Source organism: Lissotriton vulgaris, chromosome 9 (assembly GCF_964263255.1).
Source record: "Lissotriton vulgaris chromosome 9, aLisVul1.2, whole genome shotgun sequence".
In the NCBI taxonomy this organism is placed as follows: Eukaryota; Metazoa; Chordata; class Amphibia; order Caudata; family Salamandridae; genus Lissotriton; species Lissotriton vulgaris.
In genome coordinates, this window is record NC_141697.1 from 1,219,476,819 (window position 1) to 1,219,502,598 (window position 25,780).

At 45.6% G+C, this 25,780-nt stretch overlaps 1 protein-coding gene across 2 annotated transcripts in view; it reads right to left on the minus strand.

Moving 5' to 3' along the window:
* Positions 1 to 25,780, minus strand: part of IMPDH2 (inosine monophosphate dehydrogenase 2) — a 357,233-nt gene that overhangs the window by 124,336 nt on the left and 207,117 nt on the right. For both annotated transcript variants that reach the window (XM_086939329.1, XM_086939328.1), the window contains exon 9: positions 24,409 to 24,504. In XM_086939329.1, the coding sequence (XP_086795455.1) occupies positions 24,409 to 24,504 (96 nt within the window). The remainder of the gene's footprint in view (positions 1 to 24,408; positions 24,505 to 25,780) is intronic.

Genomic DNA, 25,780 nt, shown 5'->3' on the forward strand with positions numbered 1-25,780 from the left:
GATGTCGTTGCTGTAGACGTCGTGGTCGTCGACGCAGCCTTAGATCCTGTCGTCGACGAGGCTGTAGACGACGGAACTGAAGTTTTCACCACAGACTTAGGAGCAGAAGCCATCGCACTGGTAGAGGGTGCAGATCCAGGTCCTTTAAGACTTGACTGCTTCTCCAGAGGAGTACTAGTAAGAGATGATGTCGATTTTTCCTTAGACTTACTCCTTTTAGACTCCACTTTCTCCACAGAAACAGAGGCCTTTCTTTTCTTGGGAGTGGAGTGAGAAGATTCTTCCTCAGAATCTGAGCCTGATGTGGCCTTCTTCTTCTGAAGCCATAACAGTAATCTAGCCTCTCGGTCACGTTTGGTTTTGTCAGAAAATTTTCTACAAAGCTTACAGTCCTTCACCAGGTGTTTAGGGTAGAGGCAGTAAAGGCAGTCCTCATGTGGGTCCTCAGAGAAAAGTCTGGCCTTCCCACAGGATCTGCATGGCCTGAACAGCCTCTTTTTAGAGCTTTCAGCCATCATAAGCAAGATAAGTACACACAATACCTCAATTTAGAAGGCAGGAAACAAGATTCCAAAGGGTCAAAAGTTCACACAGGAACAGAAGAAAACTGAGCAGAGCTCAGGGAGACTCCTTTCTCACACGAAGGCGGTTGGAAATCTGAGGCAGGAAGCTGCTGCTGGGGAGTGTGAGGGCAGGGCAGCAATTCTGATTGGCTGGCTTTTGGACCAAAACAAAGAAATGGTCTGGTTACCAAATAGTACAGCCCCTATGGGGTTTTTCTATGCAGTTTTTCTTCTCTATGATACTGCTTGGTCATTCTGTTACCGTGAGACTCCCACCATGACGACGGGGAAGATACAAGCATGTGAATCTATGAAAGATGTAATACTGGAGAAGTGCTATTCTCTTAGGAAGGAAAACCAAAAAAGTTGTAAATACTGCCCTCACACACTAGATAGTGGCATGCTTCATCATTGGGCTGCTGAACACACTCTGGCATGGACCAAAGCTCAGGGTGGAGCTCATATTTTTTTTATTTTTAAAGAGCAATTTTCTCTTGGAAAGGGATCCCACATGCAGAGAAAAAGAAAGGTATTTGAACTGTCTAAGAGGCATGCCCTACCTAATTTTATTCTTGGGCAGGGTAAAAAAGTTTTTGGAGGGTATATTGGAGAAATTATGTTGCAGTTTCCCTCACTGCCAGTATCAACATGTTTCATCCTCTTTGCACCGCCCATAAGTGTCTCAGGCCTTCAAGATACAGATCCCTCTATTTTTAATTATATTCTCCCTATCTCTAGGTATTTTCTATATTTTAGGGATAAAGTGTTATTTTATTCAAGAGTGTGACTATAGGAGATGAAAACAAGTTACTTATCTGTAACTACAGTCATAGAGTATTGGTATCTTTCATAGATTCACATGCCTGAATCATTCCCCGTCCCAGAGGTGGGAGTCCCACAGTAAAAATAGAAAAGCAGTGCCTTAGAAAAAAACAGTAGTAGGCTGAAAGAAAAAGCCCATAAGCTTAAAACTTAGTAGCCTACCTACATCATTATATGAAAAGAACTAAAAAATAGTTCCAACGAATCGGCTATCAGCACCCTCTAGAACCTTTCCAGCAGAGGCAGTTCTCCTCAGATTTTCGTAGCACAAGTGGGTGCAGGCCTCTCAGGTGGGGTGTGATGCGGCTGCGTCAGGGGACGTCGAGGATCAGTCGTGCTGAGGCGTTCTGGATTCATTGAAGTCGTCTCAGGAGCTTGGTTGTTGTTCCTGACCCTCCATTTGTCTTCCTTTCCAAACATACGGGGGGATGGCTTTAGTTGAAGATTTCTCAAATTGTTGTTGACTAGGTAAAATATCACACTCTTCCGTTGGCGTACTGTAGTTTTAAGAACACACATGCCTTTGTTTTATGTGCACACTAAAATAGATATTATGCCTGGCCTGGATTTTACTTTTTAACAAGTGCACAAGATCAGTATGACTAAAATGGGGTTTGAGCCACAGTCTCTGATTACTGACGGATCTTTGTAATGAGCTCAAATGTTTTAAAAGCAGCAACTCTTTGCAATGATCTGCATTCTGTTTATGGAAGGAAGGAAAAGAGTAGGGAATGGAGGGAAGTCTGGTGAAAAGGAAGGAAAAAACGTAGAAGCATAGATAAACAAGCATTGGCATAGCCAATAGGTCTCGTCTTTGGGACCTTATAAGTGTTTAGCCATGCAACAGTTGATTTTGTTGCACCAAGGATATTGTGCTGCATAACTAAATACTTATAAGGTCCCAAAAGAGACCTATTGGCTATGCCAATGCTTGTTTAATTTAGGTTGGGTCTTTGTTTTTGTGTGAATTTAATTCTATTTGGTGATGTTAAATGTTTTACATTAAGTTCCTTTGTCAAGCCTTGCTGCTCAAAGCCAGTTACCCAGGGTTGAGCTTAAGGTTTACAAATGAGCATGGCAGGATATAAGAGTTTAGATCAGTGTATTAAACAATAAGGCCCCACAGCCATATCATATAATAAATCCAAATCCTCATAGAAACTACAACAAGAAGTGTTTCCATGGGCCTCACTTGCTCATGAGCTCTCCAAAGTGGATTTCTTTAGCTATAGGTTGCTCAACAGCTTTCCAACTATTTGAGCTAGCACACAGATATTGGGAGCAGAAGTGGAGGAGGCTTTTATGCAGGATTGGTCACAGGCCTTCCCTCATTTCGCCATGTTTGCCAGTGAGGCAGCTCAAACGACAGTGGTTGATCTGGTGTTGGGGACCAATCAGGTGGTCTGCCCCAATCCTTTGGGTAATTTCTTCTCCTATTCACTGTGAGATGGGCTTTTTGGATAATGCATGAAGCAGAATGGACACTTCAGTGTTTAGTGCTCATTTGGCTCAAGAAGAAATGGTGCTGAAAGTGTTGAGTTTAGCAGCTGCTTAGAGGACTAATGACGGTGAAGGATTGGTCAAGTATATTTTGAACCTGCATAATCCTCACCTCGTCTTGATGGAGAATGTATAAATCCCAGCTATCACAAATACAAGTTTAAATTGCACTAAGGTATCTGAGGCATGGACTTTACTACCGGCATATCAGAGTGTGACCCCTTCACCTCCCTTGGTGAAGAGGTTGGGGAGGGAAGGAAGGATTTGGGTGGGGTAGTCATTCTTAAGTGACTTGCATTACAGCTTTGTGCAGTAATGTTTTCCTCATTCTAGGAAACTTTCAATGATATTGTCACATAAGGTAAAATGTTAGTTTACAATGTAGATTCCCTTATGTGTTTTGTCTGCAAGCAGCTTCCGAGAAGAAACCAGAGTGAGGGGGATCAGTGGATCTGCAAAGGATTGAATGCTCAGCAGCAAGAAAGAGGAAGAAGTGTTTCTTCTTTTGGGATATTAAATGGAACTGTGGTTGGTCATTGGTGGTTACTTTTTGCCCTTCCTTTTGCTTAGACACATGGTGGCTTCAGTCTCAAGTTTGAGACATGAAATTAGCAAAGTGGTTATGGCCTCTAAATTGATAAAGGGAACAAGTAATACTGATTCCTGAATTACCTGTATTTAAGAATTAAACTTTTTTTAGGATACCCAGAATTTTTACATAAGGAGGAACTGTCTTTAACAGGTTCAAAAACCTCTTTACAATTACAAAAATTGTTAAGCACAGGCTGGGAAAACTGCCAAGGATAATGTAATTAAAAATAAGTAAGTTGGACAGAATAGTTTCTTCCTAGCTGGGTTTTCCCAAAAACACCAGTTTTCCACTTCAATGCATATGATTAACAAATGTTGACTGAATGAACATTTGGATGAATCATTATGACCGTTCAACTAAAATTACATAATTAAGATTTGAGAGCATACAAGGTGGAAATACATATAGCAAGAAAGGCATTCAGCACTAAATCTGCTCTGTTATTTCAATAAAATGGTGGGCTGCAGATGATCACCTAATTACATCATACCAAACTTTTGGGATAAACTGTAATGAAAGCACTGTTTTTTTTAAAGAATTTAGACATAGCATAACTGTAATCCTATTTTTCCTACACACAAATCTCCAAAGATTCACTAATGTCATAAGCACTGACCTGTCCACCCACGAGAAGTACCCCATAGCACTCAGACAATTTTTTTGGTGGGAAAAGTCTACTTTAATGAAAAGTAAAAAATTTTAAAAAGAAAAATCAGAATCAAGAATTTGTCTTGAATTTTAGGGAGGAGACAGCAAATATGAAGCTGTATGTGGTTTAAAAAATCGTGAGTCACCCTGCTGAGACAGGTGTGTTGGTATGTATGACATGGGTAGAAATGGATGTGCATGCAAATATTCTTCAAGAGCAGAAACACTTTGGCAATGGGGCGTACATGCATACAGGTGCTATCTGGCACTGTAAGTGGGATAGAAAAGTTTGAGGGATACTCTAAAAAAAAGGCATGGGCAAAGAAGTGTCAGAATGAATATTTTATTAGAGGCACCGCCTTAGAAATACAAAACAGCCTGCGTATCAATCAATCACAGAATTTGTAGAGTGCACTACTTACCCGCGAGGGTCTCAAGGCGCTTAGAGGAGAGAAGGGGGTGGTTTTTTTTTTGCTGCTACTGGTCGAACAGCCAGGTCTTGAGTAGCCTCCTGAAGGTCATTAGGTCTTGGGTCTGTCGTAGGCTGAGTGGAACGGTGTTCCAGGTCTTGCGGCAAGGTGGGAGAAGGATCTGCCGCCAGTGGTTGTACTTCGGTTGCGCGGGACGGTGGCGAGGGAGTGGTAGGCGGAGTGGAGCTGGCGGGTGGGGACGTACAAGAGGAGTAGTCTGTTGAGGTAGGCTGGGTTGGTCTTGTGGAGTGCCTTGTGTGCAAGGATGAGGAGTTTGAAGGAGATTCTCCCATCGACTGGGAGCCAGTGCAGGCTTCTCAGGTAGGGGATGATGTGGCTGTGGCGTGTTACGTCTAGTATGATGCGTGCAGAGGCGTTTTGAGTTTTATTCGTTTGATGAGCTTGGCCGGGGCTCCTGCGTAGAGGGCGTTTCCGTAGTCTAGTCTGCTGCTGAGGGCCTGGGTGACTGTTTTTCTTGTATCTGTCGAGATCAACCTGTAGATCCTGCGGAGCTGTGGAGGGTATTGAAGCAGGAGACTGCGACGGCGCTGACTCGCTTGGTCATGGAGAGCGTGGAGTTGAGGAAGACTCCCAGGTTGCGTGCTCGGTCGGTGGGTGTCGGGTCCGCCCCCAGTGCAGGCGACCACCAGGAGTCGTCCCAGGCCGATGGGTTGGATGGCTATAATAAGTTTATCCGCTTCATCCCAATTATTTTCAGGGGGGAAAATTCAAGTACTCCTGAGGATGGGCTTGCACCCCCCCCCCCCCCCCCTTTCCAAAATAGTACAACAGGGGAGCCACAGGAAATGGCCAATGGATCAAGGGAGCCACGGGTTGAAAAGGTTTGGTAACCACTGCCTTAGCCAATCAGCTTCAACCACTCTCTAGAACACCCCTGAGAGAAGCTCAGAACCTCAGATTTTTGAGCACTAGTGCCATTGTTCATATAGAGAAATAGAGGAAGGTGAGCTGTCCCCACAGGAGAAGGGTGGGTCGCATGTGAATCTATGAAAGCTTCCAATGCTGGAGAACTACAGGTAAATAACATTTAACTTATTTCCTACTCCAGAATTGGAGCTTTCATAGATTCCCATGCTTGAATCCGAGTAGCTAGCAGTTAAGTAGCACATTTATAAAGGCCTTGAACAACTTAACAGGACGATGCGATAGAAGATCTTTAAGTAAACATCAAGCAGCATGTTACTCACATTCAAAGGAACAACAATTAACTATTTAATTCCTTAAACCATTAAACAGTGCAAATAATCTAGGATACAAAAATGTGATACAGCAACGGAAGGAAGGAGGGATGGCTCACCTTAACTAAATAGATTGCAAAGCACTGCTTGTTCCACCTCTGTCTCATTTAGAACTATTCAATCTAAAAAGTGGTGCCTTTTAAATATGTGTATTTTTCCACGTTGCTGCGTGGCAAGTTTCAGGAAGTGACACTCCTAAAAACAATGCTGTAGGCGTAGACACAGCCCTTGTCGAGTGAGCCCAGACTCTGGAGGATAGTGGTCTGCCAGCTTTGGCAACATAATATGGCACTAGATATCCATCTAGAAAAACTCTGCTTAGAAAGTGGGAAACCTTTCCTTGGAGAGCTGTATGTGACAAAGAATTGAGAAGTCTTGCGAAAGGGTTTTGTTTTTTGCATATAGAACTTAAGGCAACCCCTGACATCCAGCGAATGAAGGGCCCGCTCTGCAGCAGTCGATGGAGTTGGGAAGCAAGTCTTTAGTATCACTGGCTTATTCAAAGGAACCTTTGGAATACATTTTGGATTTGTGTGGCGGAGAAGACAGGCATACTTTAATTGTAAAAATGGTTCTTCAATAACAAATACCTGTATTTCACTTATTCTTCTGGCGGACGTCAGTGCAAGAAGTAAAGCTAACTTACGCGATAGGAAGTTGATCTCTGCCCTGTCAATCGGCTCTAAATGAGGCTTCATCAATTGTGAAAGTACTGTATTTAACTGCCCGCTGGAGGTGTAGTCCTTCCAGGAGAATAGGCTCGAAACAAACCTTTGAGGAATTCCTTGATTATCCTGGAAGACCATAAAGGTGGCAAGGAAAGTGTCCTTTTGTAGTGGAAAATGGCTTCTAGATGGACAATTACAGAACTATGTGCCAAGCCTGATTGTGCCAACTGTAGGAAGTATGGCAAGAGTTGTTCTGGAGAGGAGGAAAACTGATTTATTCCTGCTTGGCAGTAACAGATACAGAAACGCTTCCACTTGAAGTGATAAGTTTTGTTGGCATCATCCGCTCTGGCCAAGATAGCTCTACAGTCGTCGGAAATGCTCAAATGCTGGAACTCGTTGAACTCCGAAGCCATGCTGATAAGTGGAGGTGTCTGGTATCCGGATGTAGGATCTCTCCTTGGTTCATCGTGAGGAGGTTGGAGAGTACTGGTAGTCGGATGTGCAGAACCTGTAAGAGAAGCAGTTCCATGTACCAGTATTGACATGGCTATGCTGGACCAATGAGAATCAGCTAGCAGGGCTCGTTCTTCCATCTTCCTGATCACTCTTGCAGAGAAGACTGGAACGAAAAGCGTAGGCAAAGAAGCCGGACCATGCAATCAAAAAGGCATTCTCCCATGACCCCCTGTTAGAGATGCCAGCTTGCATAGTACTGGCATTCACGGCTCAGGAGGGTTGGGAATAGATCTAGCTCTAGGGGTGCCCCAGCAGCAGTAGTAGTTGTGCAGGGTCTGTTGGTGTAGTTCCTACTTGTGGCACGATGGTGTGAGCCTGTTCTGTGTATCCGCAATTGTGTTGTGTGTCCCGGAACATGTTCTGCTCGGTGGCAGATTTGGAAAATTATAGCCCATTCCCACCCTGTTTATGTAATGCATCGTTGTGGTATTGTTGGTTCGGACAAAAATATAATAATCCACATTTATAAAGTGCGAACAATCACCCCTAAGGGTCTCTAGGCGCTGGGGGCCGTCTGGAAGATTAAGCAAGCTATTGCCCAGAGTCACATGGTGCTGGGCTAACCTGCCGCCGGAGATCGAACCGTGATCCCCAGATTCCAGCGTCAGTCGCCCTAGCCGCGGCGCCACACCTCGCCCCAATGCAAGCATCAATGAACCTTGTATTCTGGGATGAAAGGCTTGAAGGGCTAAATGGACTGCTTTTATTTCAAGCATATTTATGTGTGATTGACTGAGTCTGATGCCACTTGACACTTACTTGTAGCTCTTGGAGGTAAGCTCCCCAGCCCTCCAGGGACGCATCCTTGGTGATTACAAAGGGTGCCAGCGTGTGCTTGAGACGCAGCCCTACTGACAGATCGTTCTGGTCTAGCCACCACTCCAAGGCCTTTAGCATTTGTGGGGTTACCTTGACAATGTTGAACGAGCCTTTAGCTTGTGTCCACTGTTTGTCCAGCTCCACTTGGATAGGTCACATTTTGAGGTGACAAAATGGAATCAGAGGTATGCATGAAGACATTCCAAAGAGTGACTTGTATAATCGGACTGGAAGACTTTCTTCTTAAAGGTTGGTGCTAGCATGAGAAGTTGTTGCCGTTCTTCCGCAGGATATGCTTTTAAGTGCCCAGTGTCTAGCTTTGCCTCTAGAAAGACAATCTTTTAGGATGGTTTCTGTTTGGACTTTTTCAGATTGAGAGTGAGACCCAGTCGACGGAAAAGATCTGTGCAGTCTTGTGTTGATGCTCAAGCTGCTGACTCAGAAGGTGCCTTTATCAGCTAGTCATCCAAATACGGGAAGACCTGATGCTGGCTTTACCTGAGGAATGCTGCTACTGGCGCAAGGCACTTTGTGAAAATCCTGGATGCAGATATAAGACCAAATGGGAGCACTTTGGACTGAAAATGGCATCCGGCAACCACAAACCGCAGATATTTCCTGTGCTTTGGATGAATGGGTATGTGGAAATTTGAGTCTTGGAGGTCCATTGAGGTCATGTAATCGTATTGGTTTTAAAGTCTCAGAGCCTCCTGCAGAGAATTCATTCAAAAGGTTGCTTTTTCAGGTAAAGATTGAGGCATCTGAGGTCGTGCATTGGTTGCCACTGCCTTAACTTCTTTCTGATTAAGAAGAAAAATTAGTAGAAACCTTTGCTCCTGTGGGAGACTGGGACCTTCTCTATCATACCTTTGGAGAGCATTATTTTGACTTAGTTGAAGAGCTGTGAGACGTTTTTGGTGAAAAAGCGGTGGTAGGGTTCCAGGTGGTTTTTGGATAAATTCCAGTGTGTGTCCAAATTGTACCAGGCGTAGAACCCACTTGTCCGTTGTAATGGTTTGCATTGGAAGAGACGGTTGTAAGTTCTGCCTGCACAGTTGGAGGTTTTTGATGGGAGAGAATGAGGAGTGTGTTGTGAAGGGGTTGGAGCCGGAGCCTGTACGATATGGTCTACAGCCCCCATTCTTGCCTGCTCGTGCTGACTTGCCTCGGTTCACTAACATAGGATGTCTGCGAATGCGTTTTTTGCTGGAAGTGGTAACAATAAGCCTGGTGACTGGATGAGTACACAGGATATCGGTACTGCGGATAGGCTCCCCTATAGGATTGTTGCCCTTTCCCTCGGGAACGACGAAAAGGAGGTTTCCGAAATTGGAGCGTCCCCAAAGATTTGGCAGTATCCGTGTCCGCCTAGATCATTTTGATGGCTTCTTCCACTTGACTCCCAAAGAGATCCTCTCCATCGTATGGGAGGTCCAAGATTTTATTTTGAACCTCAGGGCAGTATGAGGTGGCTTTAAGCCAACCTGGTCTTCTGAGGACCGCCGCTCCTGCCAACTGCCTGAAACCTGTGATGGCAACCTCCATGGCAGAATCTATTATTTCGTTGGATGCTTTTTCCCTCGTGTAATATCTTTTTTTGCCTCTTCTTTAGCGTCCTCTGGGAGTTTGTCCATGTAGGGACCAATGTTGGATCACACCTTGCGATCATAGCGCCCTGAGATTGAATCTAGACGCCTGCCATCTATATCAGGAGGAGCCAAAAGGGGTGCCAGATTTTTTGAGCGGCGTTGAGCCACCTGCATAACCACTGAAATCGGGCTTTGCATGTTCCTTTAAGGCACGCTGGTGCATTATCTGTGGATTTGTATTGTTTTGCGGAAGCACCACTGGTATATATGCTGGGGTATTCAAAAGCTGCATACCCTCTTCTCAAATGTAATCAATAATCGGTATGGCTTCAACAGATTTACGGTCCGGTTCCTTAAAATCGTAAAGGAAACAGTTGGATGTCTTTGAAGGGAGTGGTAAAGCAAATCTTTTAGCTGCACGTTCTGGAAGATTATGAAAAACTCCTATATTCTCTGGTGGAGAGAATACTGGAGGTGTTGGTGAAGCAGATAGATCAAGTAATTATCCCATTCTGCGCCTGTGTCTCAAACATCTCCCTCCTCGAGTTCGTCTGAAGAAACTGTTTCCTGGAGAGGAACAGACTGCAGAGCATTTGGGAGTGACAGTCTGGTAGGAGAGGATTTCTGCACTGGTAACCCCATTGGTGACTGAGACTGCATCCGGTACTGAAGGTGAGAAACGGTGGCAGCAGTCCTCCAGCATAAACGAAAGATCTGAAATTAAGGCAGAATGCACAGTCAATGTCTCCTGCTGATAGTACCGATGACCTGGCTCAGGTTGAGCGTAGTAAACTTGACCATAGCAGTCTTGCTCCTTGCTCATCGTCATCTGGCTGGTACTGGACATGTAAATCTAATGGACTATATGCAGGTCCAAATCCTCTTCCCATACATGGGTTGGTAAAAGAGGGGTAATTTTACTTGTGGACGTATGTTCTTGTGTAATGATCCATCTCCCATGTTAAGACAGTAGTTATTGGCAATGGTGCATGAGCTCCAGACCTTGATGATCTAGGAGCTTTCGTCCCCGAAATAGTCTCAGTCAACAGCTGCGTCGATGCTTACCCGTGTGCCCTCCTCCTGCATCATCTTCTACCTAGTCGACGACTACTTCATCAATGGTTGTGTCTTGTCTGTGTCTTGGTTGGCGGTGTCTGCGTTGACTAGGACTACCTAGTCAACGGCAACTTCTCGGTTGGCGGCTTCAATTTTAGTGACAGTGAGGAGATCCTCATTGACTATGCTAGAGGAATAGTTGGCTAAATCAGGGCCTGGATAGATAGCAGGGATGTCATGGACGCTGACAGGGCTGTGGAGAATGATGTCTGAGGTGCATCCCCTTTTTGTCGACGGCAAAACCCTCTTGAGTGGCAGAGAACTTATAGATGGCTCTGAAGAAGGTTTTTAAGTCAGTTTTAAGCCTGGAGGTGGGGTTTTTGACTCAGATACAGAATTATAAGGGTGTTCTTTCTTAACTGTCCCCGGAGGAGACATCAGGAGACTTTGTAGCACATTTTGAGTGGGGTTCCTTGACAGAGTGCCATGAATCTCACTTGAGGGAAGTATTCAATGCATAGACTGCGCACTCCGAGTCTGTCTCAGAGAGTCTTATTCGAGAAGGCGCAACATATCTTGCAAACAGACGCCTTATGAGAAGCATATAAAAAATAAATGCACTGGTTGTGAAGGTCTTCCACATACAATCTCATCTTCAGACAAGTGGCACACTCTCTAATGAGAGCCTTTTCTGACATGACAGTCAGATTTGTGGCAAACAACAGACAAAGAGCAGCTATATATCTGTTGAGACAATATATCAAATAAAGACACTTTCCTGAAAGCTGAAGTTCAGAAAATGTTCTTGAAGGTGAGAAAAGCTGAGCAGAGCTCAGAGGAGACTCCCTAACACAAGCTGCAGTACAAAATCTGAGGTTCTGAGCTTTTCTCAGGGGTGTTCTAAAGGGTGGTAGATGCAGATTGGCTAAGGCAAAACTTTGGTCTCTTTTTTAATAGGGACTATGATAGGTTAATAAACTGAGGCCTAGACCTTTTCTAGTCTGATTATCAATCTACTTTATTACTATTACTATTTAAAGTAACGGCCACTCCCATCATGACGACGGGGAAGGATTCAAGCATGTGAATCTATGAAGCTCCATACTGGAGTACAAATAAAGTCAATATATATCAAAGGAGTGACTAGAAATTTAAACAGGCAACTAGAACTACTTTCGCAATTGAAAAATAAAAACAGGAATAATTCTGTTTCGTGAAACTGCATCCTATCCACATGCAAACTAAAACTTTAACACACAAACAGTATCTCATTGCCGGTCTTCATCAGCTACCATAATAAGTTTTTTATTGTGTCCTAGGGTCTTGCTCATCAGTAATCATGTTCCTTTTTTTGCCACTGTAGAGAAAGTAGTGGTTTTAATCATTTAAATGCAGATTGCTCTTAAAGCAAACTACGATTATGGCCAATTAAAATATTCAAGTCTTTGTTGAGTGGCTCAAGCAATGCACCGAGTAGTCAGCTCATTCCTGGATACTGGTGTAAAGAAAAAAGTGTAATCCAAACAAGTTTGTTAAAGATGCCAGACTTATTTTGACAACAGCTCTCCAATAATAGTGGAGACAGAAATGCCTCATTAATGTGTGGCGACAGATCGGCAAGTAGCTGCACAGCAGGTATCTGCAATAAGATTCTTATTAGGGTACACCATTGAAAAATACATAATTCGTTTTTGCATTGTGAATCAAGGTTTTCTTGTAGTACTTACACCCCTCAGATTTTGTAGTTTTAGGACTTCGACTTTGGTGGTAACTTTTTGGTATTCTGCAAAGAGGAAAAAACTAGCCATCTCAAAATGGATAGTTTTATTACTGCTAAATACATTTGAACTGCCCCGAAGTTAATAACATGTTTAGGCTGGCCAGTTTAGAGTTAATTTTTTTGTGTGATTTTAAATGGTCTTTTCTTAGTGTTTTCAATTTTTTTAATCTTAGTTTAGCTGTATTTATTCTGCTGCATAAACCCAAAAAGTTCTTCCAGTGTTCACAAAATATGTTGCTTTTTTGCAGTGATCGTTGTAATGCACATATTTATTCCAAAGTGGCAGTACTGCAGGTTATGTAGTCTTCCCACTTACAGTGTATTCAATGGAGGTACTGTGATAAGTATCAGTTTGTGTATTGCGCTCACAAGCAAACCTCACATGGCCTCTCACATTTCGCTACCTCAGTCTTTGCAGACTCATCCTGGTTATCTGGACTATAAATGGCTACAAAAAAGTAATGTTCAAATATTTTTTACTAAAATTCCTTCACAAAGTTTGGAGTGGGTAACCACCCTACTCATTACATATTTTCTTTTATTGTGGTGGCAAACCCTGGAAACAAAATAGTACCTTGACACTGGCATACATTGTATGATGCAATTTTACCACTGGACAGGAATGGTTATGGAAGCACTTTGAAGAAGACAGATTCAATAACTGAGTCCACTACTACTTTGGGAAGAAAAGTAATGGATGTGGCCTCATGATCCTTCTGTGCATGTGAACGCCAAATACAGTTCATGAGAACATAAAGGTGGCATCTCACTAACAGTACGAGTTTACATGATGGCAACAAAAAGAAATCAAGGTAAGAAGTTAAAACGCACTGTAGATAGGCTCAAAGGGAAAACAAGCCTCCAAGGGACTGTTTAATTCTCAAGGGGGGGCCTCTTGATTGGCAGGAATACATACAATTCCCTCAAGGATGTTCTTAACCATAGGGACATAGAAAAATTTTTTGCACACTAATAGCTGCAAGCTGCTGTTTAATCCATGAAAAACAGCCATTTTCTAGCTAAGTAGAGTAAACATGAAGTATTGTTTCCTGGTGTTTCAAGGTGTGGAGATATTACATGCAACAAATGCAAACTTTTCCTCATTTGGAAACCAAAGAAGGTCCTGCATGGTCTTTCAGAACATCCAAATAGCATTGTGGCAGATTTTTTTAACACATTTTACAGATTAGGAACCAGGCTTCCCAGTTCAGTGAAGGAAGATTGGTGTGCAAAATTTGGACCTACAACTTGAAAAGGAAATCCATAAAGAAGATTCCAGTATACACAAGTCTAGTGTGTAAATTTTGCAACAGACTAGATCAATAGTCCATCTTGGCTATGGCACTGAAGGTTAGGTATGGGCATTTGCGGTCTTATACATCCGCAAACAAGTCTATCTGTTGAAGGCCTCCGTCAGATCTGGTTCAGCGCATCAATGTTTAGCACTCACTTGGGGTTTTCTTGAAATGTTTTGCCATAGGAGTCTTCCTTATTGTCAACACCAGAGATACACCATAGTGATTAGTAGGTGCCTGGACATAAGTCACTTTCACATAACTTGTGCTTGAAAATAGGATTCTGGGGCTCATGCTACATTTTCGTCATGTTGTCCATTTGAACTAACTGTGAGAGTCCTGAACAAAGAGAAGTAGTGTTTTAGTGCTCAATGAGTTGATCTGCTACTTCTTGCCATTCATAGAGGTGCCTTCAGATACTTGCCCCAAACAAGACAGGTGGCGCGGGAACAAAATACATCCTTTAACTGCAAGAGGTTACGCTTTGGCTCATCTGGTCGATTAAATCCTACCCTTCTAAGTCACCAAGCTGTTGTTGCTTCGAGGTCACTGAGGGTTCTGAACCCTCTTCAGAGAATGATCCTGAGAGGTCCTAGGGTTGCAATATTTCTCTAGCTCCACTGATTTCAGCAGCTCCATTTCAAATTTCTTCTACTTCATTTCCATGCTGGCACCACACTGGCCTGAGTGTGCATTTCTAGAAGGTGGAATTTCAGCATCTTCTGTAGGACTTCCATTTTAAGGTCAGTAATGCCAATCCATGACCCTCCCAGTCCTCCTCCTCTGGGTGCCACTTTTGTAGAATAGAGACCCCAGGAGTGAACAGGGGCATAAACCCCACCCAGCGCCGGGTCCGGCTCAGTGTTCACGTTGGGATGGAGGCCGGGGTCGATGCCGGCCAGGGAGCTGACCGGCTCAGAACGCGGTAGTGGTGCTGTAGGAAGCGGCGCCAGTGGAGGTGTAACGAGGTCAACCGGCGCCGATGCCAGCGAAGACCTAGGCCCCCCCAACCGAGTCCGCAGGGCCCGAAGGTGCGCCAGCGGGGCCGGTTCTGCCCAAAGATGGCCTGCAACGCCTCGTAGAACGTACGAAGCTGGGTGGGGTTCGCTAGGGGTCCCGGAAAGGGAGGGAAGCTCGGAGTCAACCCTTCGGGCTCAGCAGGCGGAGCCGCAAGAGTGGCAACACCAGCGTGCCTCACTGGATCGGCCGTCTAAGAGCAACGATGCTTCTTCGACGACTTCTTATTCTTCGACCCTGAGTGCGAAGCCTTCGAAGATTTCAAACAGGACTGGTGGTGGCACCGGGACCGGTCCCTCGACCTCTCTCTCTCAACTGGGACCTCGAACAGCGCGGAGCAGACGGTCGGCGTTCAAGCAGCTTTCGGGACCGCTACCGCACAGCCTTCAGCGCCTTCGACCGACAGTCGGAGCACGACTTGGGGTCATGTTCAGGCTCCAGGCAAAGAGGCGCACACGGTGCGGATCCGTCACAGACATCAGTCGGTTATAGGAACCGCAGGCCTTGAAACCGGGCATCCCTCGTGCACCGTTCGGAGTCGGAGACTCAAAACAAGAATAAGGCGACAAAAGTAAAGAAACACTTAGTCAAAAAATGACAGAGGTAGCGCTCTTCCTGGATCTGCTGGCGCGGAAAAAGAAAGAACTGACGTCAGCGCGCAGGGGCGGCGTCTAAGTAGCTGCTGCGATGTCATCCCAGCGACCACGATGGACTGAGCCGACCGACACCACCTTCAACCGCGCAGAGGTACTGCTGATGAAAAAACTTTCCGATCCAGTCTGATGCCTGGGGGAATTCTAAGGTAGGGAATCTATAATGAACGTGTTTCTTTCGGATCAGCACATTTTTCCCAATCCAAAACGATTGCCATCACGTTGCACACATACACTTAGCTTTATGTCATAACTGAACTCAAGCTGGGTGAAACGTTGTGCGTGCCCATGTCCCATGTGATGCTTGAACATGCTTCAAGAGGACAGCACCTACTGCACGTGGAATAAGCAGTATTCCCATGTTCACTAGATGCTGTAAATGGCTGTGAGTATGCACAGTCGTTGCTGTGCAACCTGTTACTGTAGAGTATGAAATGGCCGCTAGTATGGTGTGTCCACAGTCGCTACCACCTGTTATTGTTGAAACCGCGTGAAGGTGGAATAGTACACTGGTACCTAGCAAAACCAAAAGGTAAACCAGAGAAAGTGAAATTGATATGCAGAGATATCACCAGATGAGGTAAGAAGGCCCATTTAGACAACGTGTGCAGTGCTAAGTTCCATTGGTGGCCATTTATTTCTGTGGGCTCTGGAACTGGTGGCTTCCAAATGCAGCCAAAGGAACCCTTGTCACCAGTGTTACGCTTCTCTTCGTCCAGTACAACCCGCAGGCTTGAGATTGTGTTAATACATTTATTAGAAAGATAAAAAGAACAGACCACCGGCCGACTCACAGCTCAGTCCAACTACCTTCTTTAGAATTTTCCCCAAACCATTCATTTACAATAAGAAGACATCACAATGACAAACCCCAATGATGCAGATACTCTGATAAGAGAATCCCCATGATGAAGTGACATTCTCTTGGCACGCAAGAAATGCGTTACTTACCTGTAACTGCAGTTATCCAGTATTGGTGTCTTTCATAGATTCACATGCCTGAATCATTCCCCGTTGTCGAGACGGGAGTCTCCGGTACATAGAAAAGTAATGTCCTATAGACATACATAGAGAAAAGTAGGCCTAAAGGCCTCACCTTAGTAACATATCCATGTTCTTTTGTAAAAAGGACCAAACTCTAGAGAATAGCCAATCAGCTATCACCTCCCTCTAGAACCTTCCTGGCAGGAGCCTCAGTCCCTCAGATTTTCGTACGCACTAAGCTAAGTAGGCGTAACCCAGAGAGTTAGGTGAGTCCTTCCAGGGAAGGCGGGAGGGTTGCATGTGAATCTATGAAAGACACCAATACTGGATAACTGCAGTTACAGGTAAGTAACGCATTTCTTATCCAGTATTATGGGTGTCTTTCATAGATTCACATGCCTGAATCAGAGTAGCAAGCAATGCAGAGTGCACATTTCTGATGGAACAGCATATACAAGTCCTTAGGTAAGACACCATGCGAGCATGAACCATCATTAGACATCCATAGTATTACTAAAGAAATGTGCATACCAGAGTAGGATGGAGGGACGGAGGAAGGCTCACCTTACTGAAATAGATGGCGTAACACTGTTTGTCCCACTGCTTCATCATGCATCAGCTCCGTATCCAGGCAGTAGGGCCTAGTGAAGGTATGCGGCGACTTCCATGTTGCCGCCCCGCAAATGTCAATGACTGGCACCCCTGCAAAGAGAGCCATAGAAGTGGACATAGCTCTCGTGGAGTGCGCTCTCACTTTGGAATGCAATGGCTGTCCAGCTTGGTCATGACAGAAAGCAATGGCTGTAGAAATCCATCTGGAGATGCTCTTCTTGGCAAGCGGTAGACCTTTCCTAGGTCTGCTGTAAGCTACGAATAGCTGGTTAGGTTTCCTGAATGTTTTCGTTTTGTCAATGTAAAACTTCAAGCATCGCTTGAGATCCAAAGAAAACAGCGATCTTTCAGCTGCCGTGCTTGGGTTTGGAAAGAAGGAACGCAGAACCACAGGTTCATTTAGGTGGAAGTCCGACTGGACTTTTGAGATAAACCTAGGATTGGTTCTCAGGATAACGCTGTCGTTTTTAAACTGTAGAAAAGGATCCTGGATTGAAAAACGCCTGTAGCTCACTGACCCTCCTTGCAGATGTGAGCGCCAGGAGGAGTGCTGTTTTCCACGAGACATACTTTAGGTCAGCTCTGTGTACTGGTTCGTACGGATGTTTCATGAGCTGGCAAAGAACCACACTGAGATGCCAGGAGGTGGCAACATCCTTACTGGCGGGAAAGATCTGTATAATTGTTTTAGAAATTGCTTAATCAACCCGCTTGACCAAAGCGATGGACTCGTTGAAGTTCTTTTATAACGAGATATTGCTGATAAGTGTACTTTAATGGAGGAGTGGGCTAGGCCCGACTGTGCCAGATGTAATAGATAAGGTAAAAGTTGCTCCAGTGATGTGGAGAAAGACCGAATTCCGTGATCTGCACACCAAACACAAAAGCGCTCTCATTTCAGGGAATACGTTTTGGTCGTGCTATCCGCCCTTGCTCTGGCAAGAATGTCTACAGTCTTGTGGAATATTCAGATTGTAGAACTCTCTGAACTCAGGAGCCAGGCGGCTAACCTGAGAGACTTCAGATCCGGATGTTGAACTTGATTGTTGTTCATTGTAAGCAGAGATAGATAATGTCGCAGGTGGACCGGCGGCTCCAGGGATAGACTGAGGAGCTCTGTGAACCAATGTTGCCTCGGCCAAGTTGGGGCTATTAAAATTAGAGTACAAGGCTCCACCTAGATTTTCCTGAGGACTCTGGGAAGCATCGGGAATGGCGGAAAGGCGTACGCAAAGACGTTGAGCCATGCAATGGAAGATGCATTCCCTAGAGTCCCTGACTTGGGATGCCAACCTGCGAAGTGTGGGCATTTGGCGTTTATTCTCGTCGCAAATAGATCGATTAGCGGCGTGCCCTGTCTGGAGAAGATCTGGTCGATAATTTGTTGATCTAGCTCCCTCTCGTGTGACGATGTTTTCTGCATGCTCAACGCGTCGGTGAGCACATTGTCCGTGCCTGGGACATATTCCGCCCTTAGGGTTATATTGTGGAGTATGAGCCAATTCCAGAATTTTTTGCAACTCGCGAGAGTGTCAGCGAGCGTGGCCTTCCCTCTTTGTTGAGGTAGTGCTTAGTCGTGGTGTTGTCTGTCCGGATGAGCACCAGGGAATGTTTTATTCTTGGCAGGAAAGCTTGAAGGGCCAGGAAGACCGCCCGCAGTTCGAGCAGATGGATATGTAGTTTCTTCTCCATAGGAGACCACTTTCCGCTTATCTGTAGCTCTTGCAGAAAAACTCCACAGCCTTTCAAGGAGGCGCCTGTTGTGACAACATGAGGGACAGCCGGAAGCAGGAATGGCAAGCCTTGAGACAGGTTTTGAGATGACGACCACCATTGCAGGGCTCCGACCATCTGAGGAGTCACTTTTATGTGGTCGTCGAATGACCCTGTGCATTGGACCCACTGCTTCGAGAGCGCCTCCTGTAGAGGTCTCATTCTTAGTCGACAGTGAGGAATCAGGAGGAATACACAATGACATCATCCCCAGGAGGGATTTGAAGAGGCGGACTGTCAAGATTTTCTTCAGGCTACTATAGCAGCTAGTGCAAGGAGCTTGTTCATCCTCTCTCTGGATGGGAAAGCTTTTGCTGACCGTGTGTCCAGGGTTGCACCTAGGAAACTGATGCACTGACAAGGTTGTAGGACAGATTTTTCCTGATTGAGGGTGAGACCCAAGCAATCGCAAAGCTTTAAACAGGCATTGGGAGACCTGGACGCGTCTAAGGATGGAGCCTTGACGAGCCAGCCATTCAGATACGGAAAGACTTGGTGATGGCACTGTCTGAAATATGCCGCCACTGGGGAACGACATTTCGTGAAGATGCGCGGTGCAGACTTGAGCCCGAAAGGCAGAACGTGAAACTGCAAGTGTCTGCCCACTACTGCAAATCGCAAGTACTTTTTATGATTCCTGTGAAATGGAATATGGAAGTAAGCGTCCTGTAGGACTAGGGACGCTATAAAAATCCTGCTCTTCCAGTAGTTGCAAGACCTCCTGGATTACCATGCAAAACGACTGCTTCTTTAGGAATTTGTTGAGGGCCCGAAGTCCAAGATTGGTCTCCACTTCTTGTCTTGTTTCTGGATCAAAAAGAAGGGGGAATAAAACCTTTTTCCCTTCTGAGGTGGAGGTACTCTCTCTATTGCTCCTTTCTACAGCATAATCGAGATCTCTCGTAGAAGCAGCCCTACATTTTCGCTGTCCTTTACCTTGAAAGGAAGACTTCCCAAAAGAGGAAGTCTTGTTTTGCTGTTGTTGGCGCTGTTGGTATTGCGGTCTACTCTGGCCTGAAGAGCCGGAAGACTTGTATTGATAATTTCCTCTGTAGGAAGACCGCCCTCTTCCTCCATTTCCACTAAAGGACTGGTTCTTATACTGAAGAGTGCCCAAAGCTCTTGCAGTGTCTGCTTCGTTAATTGTTTGTGCCAAATAGCAACTGGCTATCATATGGCATGTCCAAAATCTTTGTTTGCACCTCAGGACGGAAAGAGCCATCCTTGGAGCCGCAAGGCTGCTGCTCCAGCCAACTGGCGGAACCTTGTCATAGCGATATCCATCGCGCAGTCTATAGTTTGACGCCGATGCTTCATCATCTAGCAGAATCCTCTTTGGATGAATCTGGCAATTCCGAGAGGTATGGGGCTATGTGTGCCCACAATTGTCTATGATAGCGTCCCAAGAGCGCTAGGGCGTTCGCGGCCTTTACCGTCATTGCAGACATTGAGGAAAACCTGTTCCCAATGTTGTCCACTCTTTTCCCCCCTTATCAGGAGGAAGCGACAAAGGGGCCGAAGGATTCCTGGAGTTCTTGTGGGTCGCCTATGTCACTACGGAGTTCAGCTTAGAATATCTTGTTAAACACGCCGGTGCTGTATCTGGCGCCCTATACCCCTTCTGACTATAGGTAATCGATAATCGGTAATTACCTTAATGCCTTCTTGAGAGGTTCTTTGAAGTCATACAAGAAGCAGTCCTGTTCTTGAGAGGCCATTGAGATCTTAAAACGTTGAGCAGCCTTCTCTACCACCTTATAAGAGATTACAGAATTGTCGGAATTTCCCTCGTCGACGAGATCGCAGTCATAGACTATGCCGTCGTAGACGAGCAGTCAGATAACCGTCGTAGACGCCGCCATAGACGATCCATCGTAGACGAAGCCGTCGTAGACGAGGCCATCATAGACGAGGCCATCATAGACGAGGCCATCATAGACGAGGCCATCATAGACGAGGCCATCATAGACGAGGCCATCATAGACGAGGCCATCATAGACTAGGGCATAGTCGACGCCGTAGACGAGCAGTCATAGACGAGCCATCGTAGACAAGCCGTCGTAGACAAGCCATCGTAGACAAGCCATCGTAGATGAGGCCATCGTAGATGAGGCCATCGTAGATGAGGCCATCGTAGATGAGGCCATCGTAGATGAGGCCATCGTAAACAAGCCATCGTAGATGAGGCAGTCTTAGACGAGCAGTCATAGACGCTCTCGTCGTCGACGCAGTCGTCGACGAGCCATCGTAGACGAGCCATCGTAGACGAGCCGTCGTAGACGAGGCCATCGTAGACGAGGCCATCGTAGACGAGGCCATCGTAGACGAGGCCATCGTAGACGAGCCATCGTAGACGAGGCCATCGTAGACGAGCCATCGTAGACGAGGCCATCGTAGACGAGGCCATCGTAGACGAGGCCATCGTAGACTGGGTTGGCTTCTTAGTCTTTACCTCAGACGGTATAGAAGACGCCTTTCTGAAGGGTCCTATGACCAGAGGAGGTGATTTTGACTGCTCAGAAGTCGTCTTTTTTACATGATTTTTCTCCAAAAGCAAGTCCTTTACTCTCCTTTTCCACAGAGTGAGGAGATTTTGAAGGACTGAGCCCAGAAGACCCATGAGTGGTCTTTTTGAGGGCCTTCTCAGGACGTTCCCCTGAGGAATGAGTGAGGAGATTCTCTTCTCTTTTGAGGTCTCCTAGACGTTGAGGACAACGCCTCATCTCGGTCACTGGAGAAAATAAAAAACCTCCTTTCTGGTCTTAGTGTCTCAAAAACTTACTTGAGAAAGTGCGACAGACTTTCAGTCTTTGGCCTGCGGTATAGACAGTAAATGCAGTCGGTGTGAGGATCAGAGCAGAGCAACCTCTTCCTTACCAGACCTTCTTTAAAGAATGTATTTGAAGATAATCCATAGAAAAGAATCCTTGACAACAAAGTCATTTAATGAAGTGAAAAAAACACAGAATCTGAGCAGAGCTCAGAGGAGACTCCCTTAGCACAACGTGCGGGAGAAAATCTGAGGGACTGAGGCTCCTGCCAGGAAGGTTCTAGAGGGAGGTGATAGCTGATTGGCTCTTCTCTAGAGTTTGGTCCTTTTTACAAAAGGACATGGATATGTTACTATGGTGAGGCCTTTAGGCCTACTATTCTCTATGTATGTCTATAGGACATTACTTTTCTATGTACCGGAGACTCCCGTCTCGACAACGGGGAATGATTCAGGCATGTGAATCTATGAAAGACACCCATAATACTGGATAATACACAGAATAAAACACATTGGCCAAGAAGCAGCCTCTGGAAGTACTCAGAGCCAGTTCCATCAGGGCTAAGACCTACACCACCGCCTTGGCTCATTCATTGCATACTTGTCCGTGACATCTGCTGGGCGACGATATGGCTAACAGTGCATATGCTGACGGCAATGTCTGAAAGGAAAGACTTCGCCAGCTTGATGCAGGAGGGCATTTTGGTCTGAGTCCACTCCACAGAACCGTCACCTGGGGAGGTTCTGCTTCGATCTATATTCTAAGGTGGGAAAGGTGCTGGTACAAGTATCCATCAGAACAAGTTACTTACCTTCAGTAAAGCTCCTCGAGTGAATACTCTATTTAACCACAGATTGCTCACCACTCCCTCCTACCTCCCAGTTCTTTGGAATGATCTCTTTTTAAATATCTAAAATGGTCCAAATTTAGAGAGCAGCGTACTGGTACCAACAATCGTTCACGCTATGAGAGCAAGGAAAAGGGACTTAAGAAGCTGCAGTCAGTTCAGGGGTTCGAAATGAATGTTAAAATGTCGCATACTTGTAAAGCGCACAGCTGCCCCAGCAAAGGGGCGTCCCGGCGCTGTATACCGCTGGGGAACCCATCCTGGCTTTCCCTGTGAGTTGGTCCCTCCTGGGTATCTCCAAGGTGAAGACAAGCATCCCCGGCGCTGTTGGGCAGTTAGTAGAGATTAAGCAAGCTATTGCCCAGAGTTGCTGAGTGGGACACATGGTTGGAGTAGACACAAGGCGAGAATTATCGAGTCCGCTGACCATGGCCCAAGACCATTCCGCGTCTGGCACTTATATCTGCCACTTCCAGGAGGTAAGGAGCTTATGCAGAGCTGCACGGTGCCACCTAGAGGTGCTTAAGAAATATGCTCAGTTTAAGTCGACACCTAGGGGGTATTCGAAGGTGAGAAATCTGTGGTTAGATATAGTATTCACTTGTAACAGTTACCAGAGTTAAGAACATTAATTAATTGTGTGCTTATATAGCGCAGGAATCACTCCCGAAGGGGTACCTCCGCGCTTCGACCGCTGCGAAACCCTTCCTGGCTTCCCTGAGAGATGGTCCCTTAATGGGTATCTCCAGGGTGAGACCAGGCATCCCCGGCGGTCTGGTGGGGCAGTTAGTGAAGATGAGGCAAGCTAGTGCCCAGAGTTGCCGAGTGTGATTGCTGATCAGAGTGGGCACCGAGGCGAGAGAATTATCGAGTCCACTGACCCTGGTCCAGAAACCTGCCGCGTCGGGAATCGAACCCTGGTCCCGGGCCGTCCTCTGCTCTCGGGTCTGCCGCCTCTAACAAGTGAGCCACACTACTTCACTTTAAAAAGAGAACATTGCTCATATCTGTGGCCTGGGCTACCGTGCATTCTGAGCGTGACCATTTTGTCCTTCACTCTTGACACAGACTTAAAAATGCAACGAGACAAAATGTGGAACAGGTCAATTCCACTTTTAAAAATACAACTTCAAATTCTATTACTATTCACTCACTACATGTTGATGGTCTATTCAAGATCTCATACTCTTGCATCTGGATGGCGGAAATGCCCTACTCCATGGCCTCCCAGACCCCACATTACTACGACCCCAACCAAAGAGCATCTACAAAGGCCAGAATGTCTCTTCCAGGACATGAAAAATTGAATCACATCAATCCCATTCTGCTGGAACTCCACTGGAGGCCCTTGCCAACCTTCAACATCATTTACAAAGCCATAACAACCAGCACTTATGCGGACAAGCTCGCCGTCTGATCGTTCTCAGCACACCCATGACACTGCAGATTAAAGTGTAAAAAGAATAGAAAAACAAAACAGGGCAGCAGATCTTTTCCATTTATGTACCCAGAACTGGTACATCTACAAAAAAAAAAAAAAAAAGACTAGCCGAACGTTGCTCCAATTTAGCAAAAGAGCTGAAGACACCTCTTTAAAAAAACAGGACATCACAATGCATTCACCATCCACAACCCAGCTACCTCTTATTTTACTTATTGACTTCATGGTTATCTTTTGCCCTATACAGAGCTCCACTACCCTTGGGCTAGGTTTACTAAAAATACTGCATGTATACATACAATCACGGCACACATCCCTCAACACATCAGAGCCTCCTCCTCACTTCTTGAGTTCTGCAAGAAGCTAAAGACCTGGCTCTTCGTAGAAGCTTCTGGGGGACCACAAACTACACACATTGCAAAACGCCTAATAGCCTCACGGGTGATTGGTGCGCTATACAAATCAAAACAACAAGTTATCTGAGGTCTGGTCATTCTCAAGTGAATGTGAGGTAGAAAGAGGCACTGTATAACAAACTATAGCAATCATTCGGAACTCTAGTGCATTCATGAGGTCATAAACAAAAAGTAAAGCAAACATATCTAGCCGAACAGCCAGAGTGAAGTGGGTTCTTACCTCAGTCTAGCACGATGTGCAGAATCTCTGTACAAAGAACTACAGTGAACAAATTGGAGTACAGACTAGAATTCGCGTTACAAAGAATAATTACCTTCTTGTGTGATACAGATCGAACCACTGCCCATCCCCACTCTTAAAGCATCAACTCCAGCATCAATCAAGTTCTTGGTCTGAGCAGCGGTCACAACTGACAAGAAAAAGCAAAGGTTACACACAACATTATTAGAAACAGCTTATTTCGCAACAACTTAAAATGACAGGAATTGTTCAAACGGAATTATGGACAATGTACTTGTAAACCCAATTCTCCATGTTAAATATCAACACTGCATTCATAAACATGGCTATCTGTCACCGTGAAAGATCCTCGAAAACTAATAGTCTGACATGCGTAATACAAATGCCTACCTAAAAACACTTTTTAAATAAAAATAAAATGTAATAAGAAGCACAATTTTAATTAGAGAAACACTTGGCTAAAGCCTTTAACACTTCCAGTCCTTAGGGCAACGTAGACACATCCTGGCACTGCCTCTCAAGTAACTAAGGACATGCTAATAACGTCCTGCACTGGAGGTTGGAAATCCTTCTCACCCGAGTGATTAACTTTATTTTTTAAGCATGAGCTGCTGGAAGCGAACTTCCACATCAACCACAGGCTATTTTCCACCCAATCACGATCATCAGCTGTTCACAGCAAACGTGATCAAGCCGTGAGGTGAAACGCGTTGTTTGTTTTTGCTGCCAATTAAACTTTCAAGCACAGCAACTCCTGGTGTGTCGTTTACCTGTTTTCCTGATGGGAGAATGGTTGGACAAAGATATTGGGCTTCCGGAACCCTAGAAACGACCCACTCGTGAGCGGGTACTGGCTTTCACCGGAAATCTGTGTTTGCTGTTTACCTTTGCTGGTCCGCTCCCTTGCGCGAAGTCAACCTTAGGGTACGTCTCTCACAAGCGGTAACTAGCGACAATAGAACCGCGCTTTGCCATTTAGCAAGAAGAACCGGCGATTTTCAACATTGCAAAGACGTCGTAAGGTGCAAAGGATTGTGGTCCTGGTAGTTCGGAGCCGCCAAAAGATCCGGCACGGAAGAAGGGACGTCTGCCGCGGACTGCCTACACGTGAGTGTGCCTGTGGCGTGTTGGTGAACAGGATTGCGGTCCTGTGATACTCGCATTGTCCGTGGCACTTCTTGCGGGAGGTGGAACTGTGACGGTGTTCCGGATAGTACGTGTGGATACTGAAGGCGGGATGGCACAGGTCGCTGAGAGCAAAGGTAGAGACTGACTATTAAAAGGAGGAGGCGTCCTCCGAAGTCGGCAGGGGTTTCTATAATCTTACAAGTGCGTTACATTCAATATGGCAGCAATGGACTCGACGCAAAGCGGCAGCGGACAAGCTGTTTTTCATGCAAGGTGGAACTCTCAATGATCCAAAAACGCAAGCAGGAAATATAAGC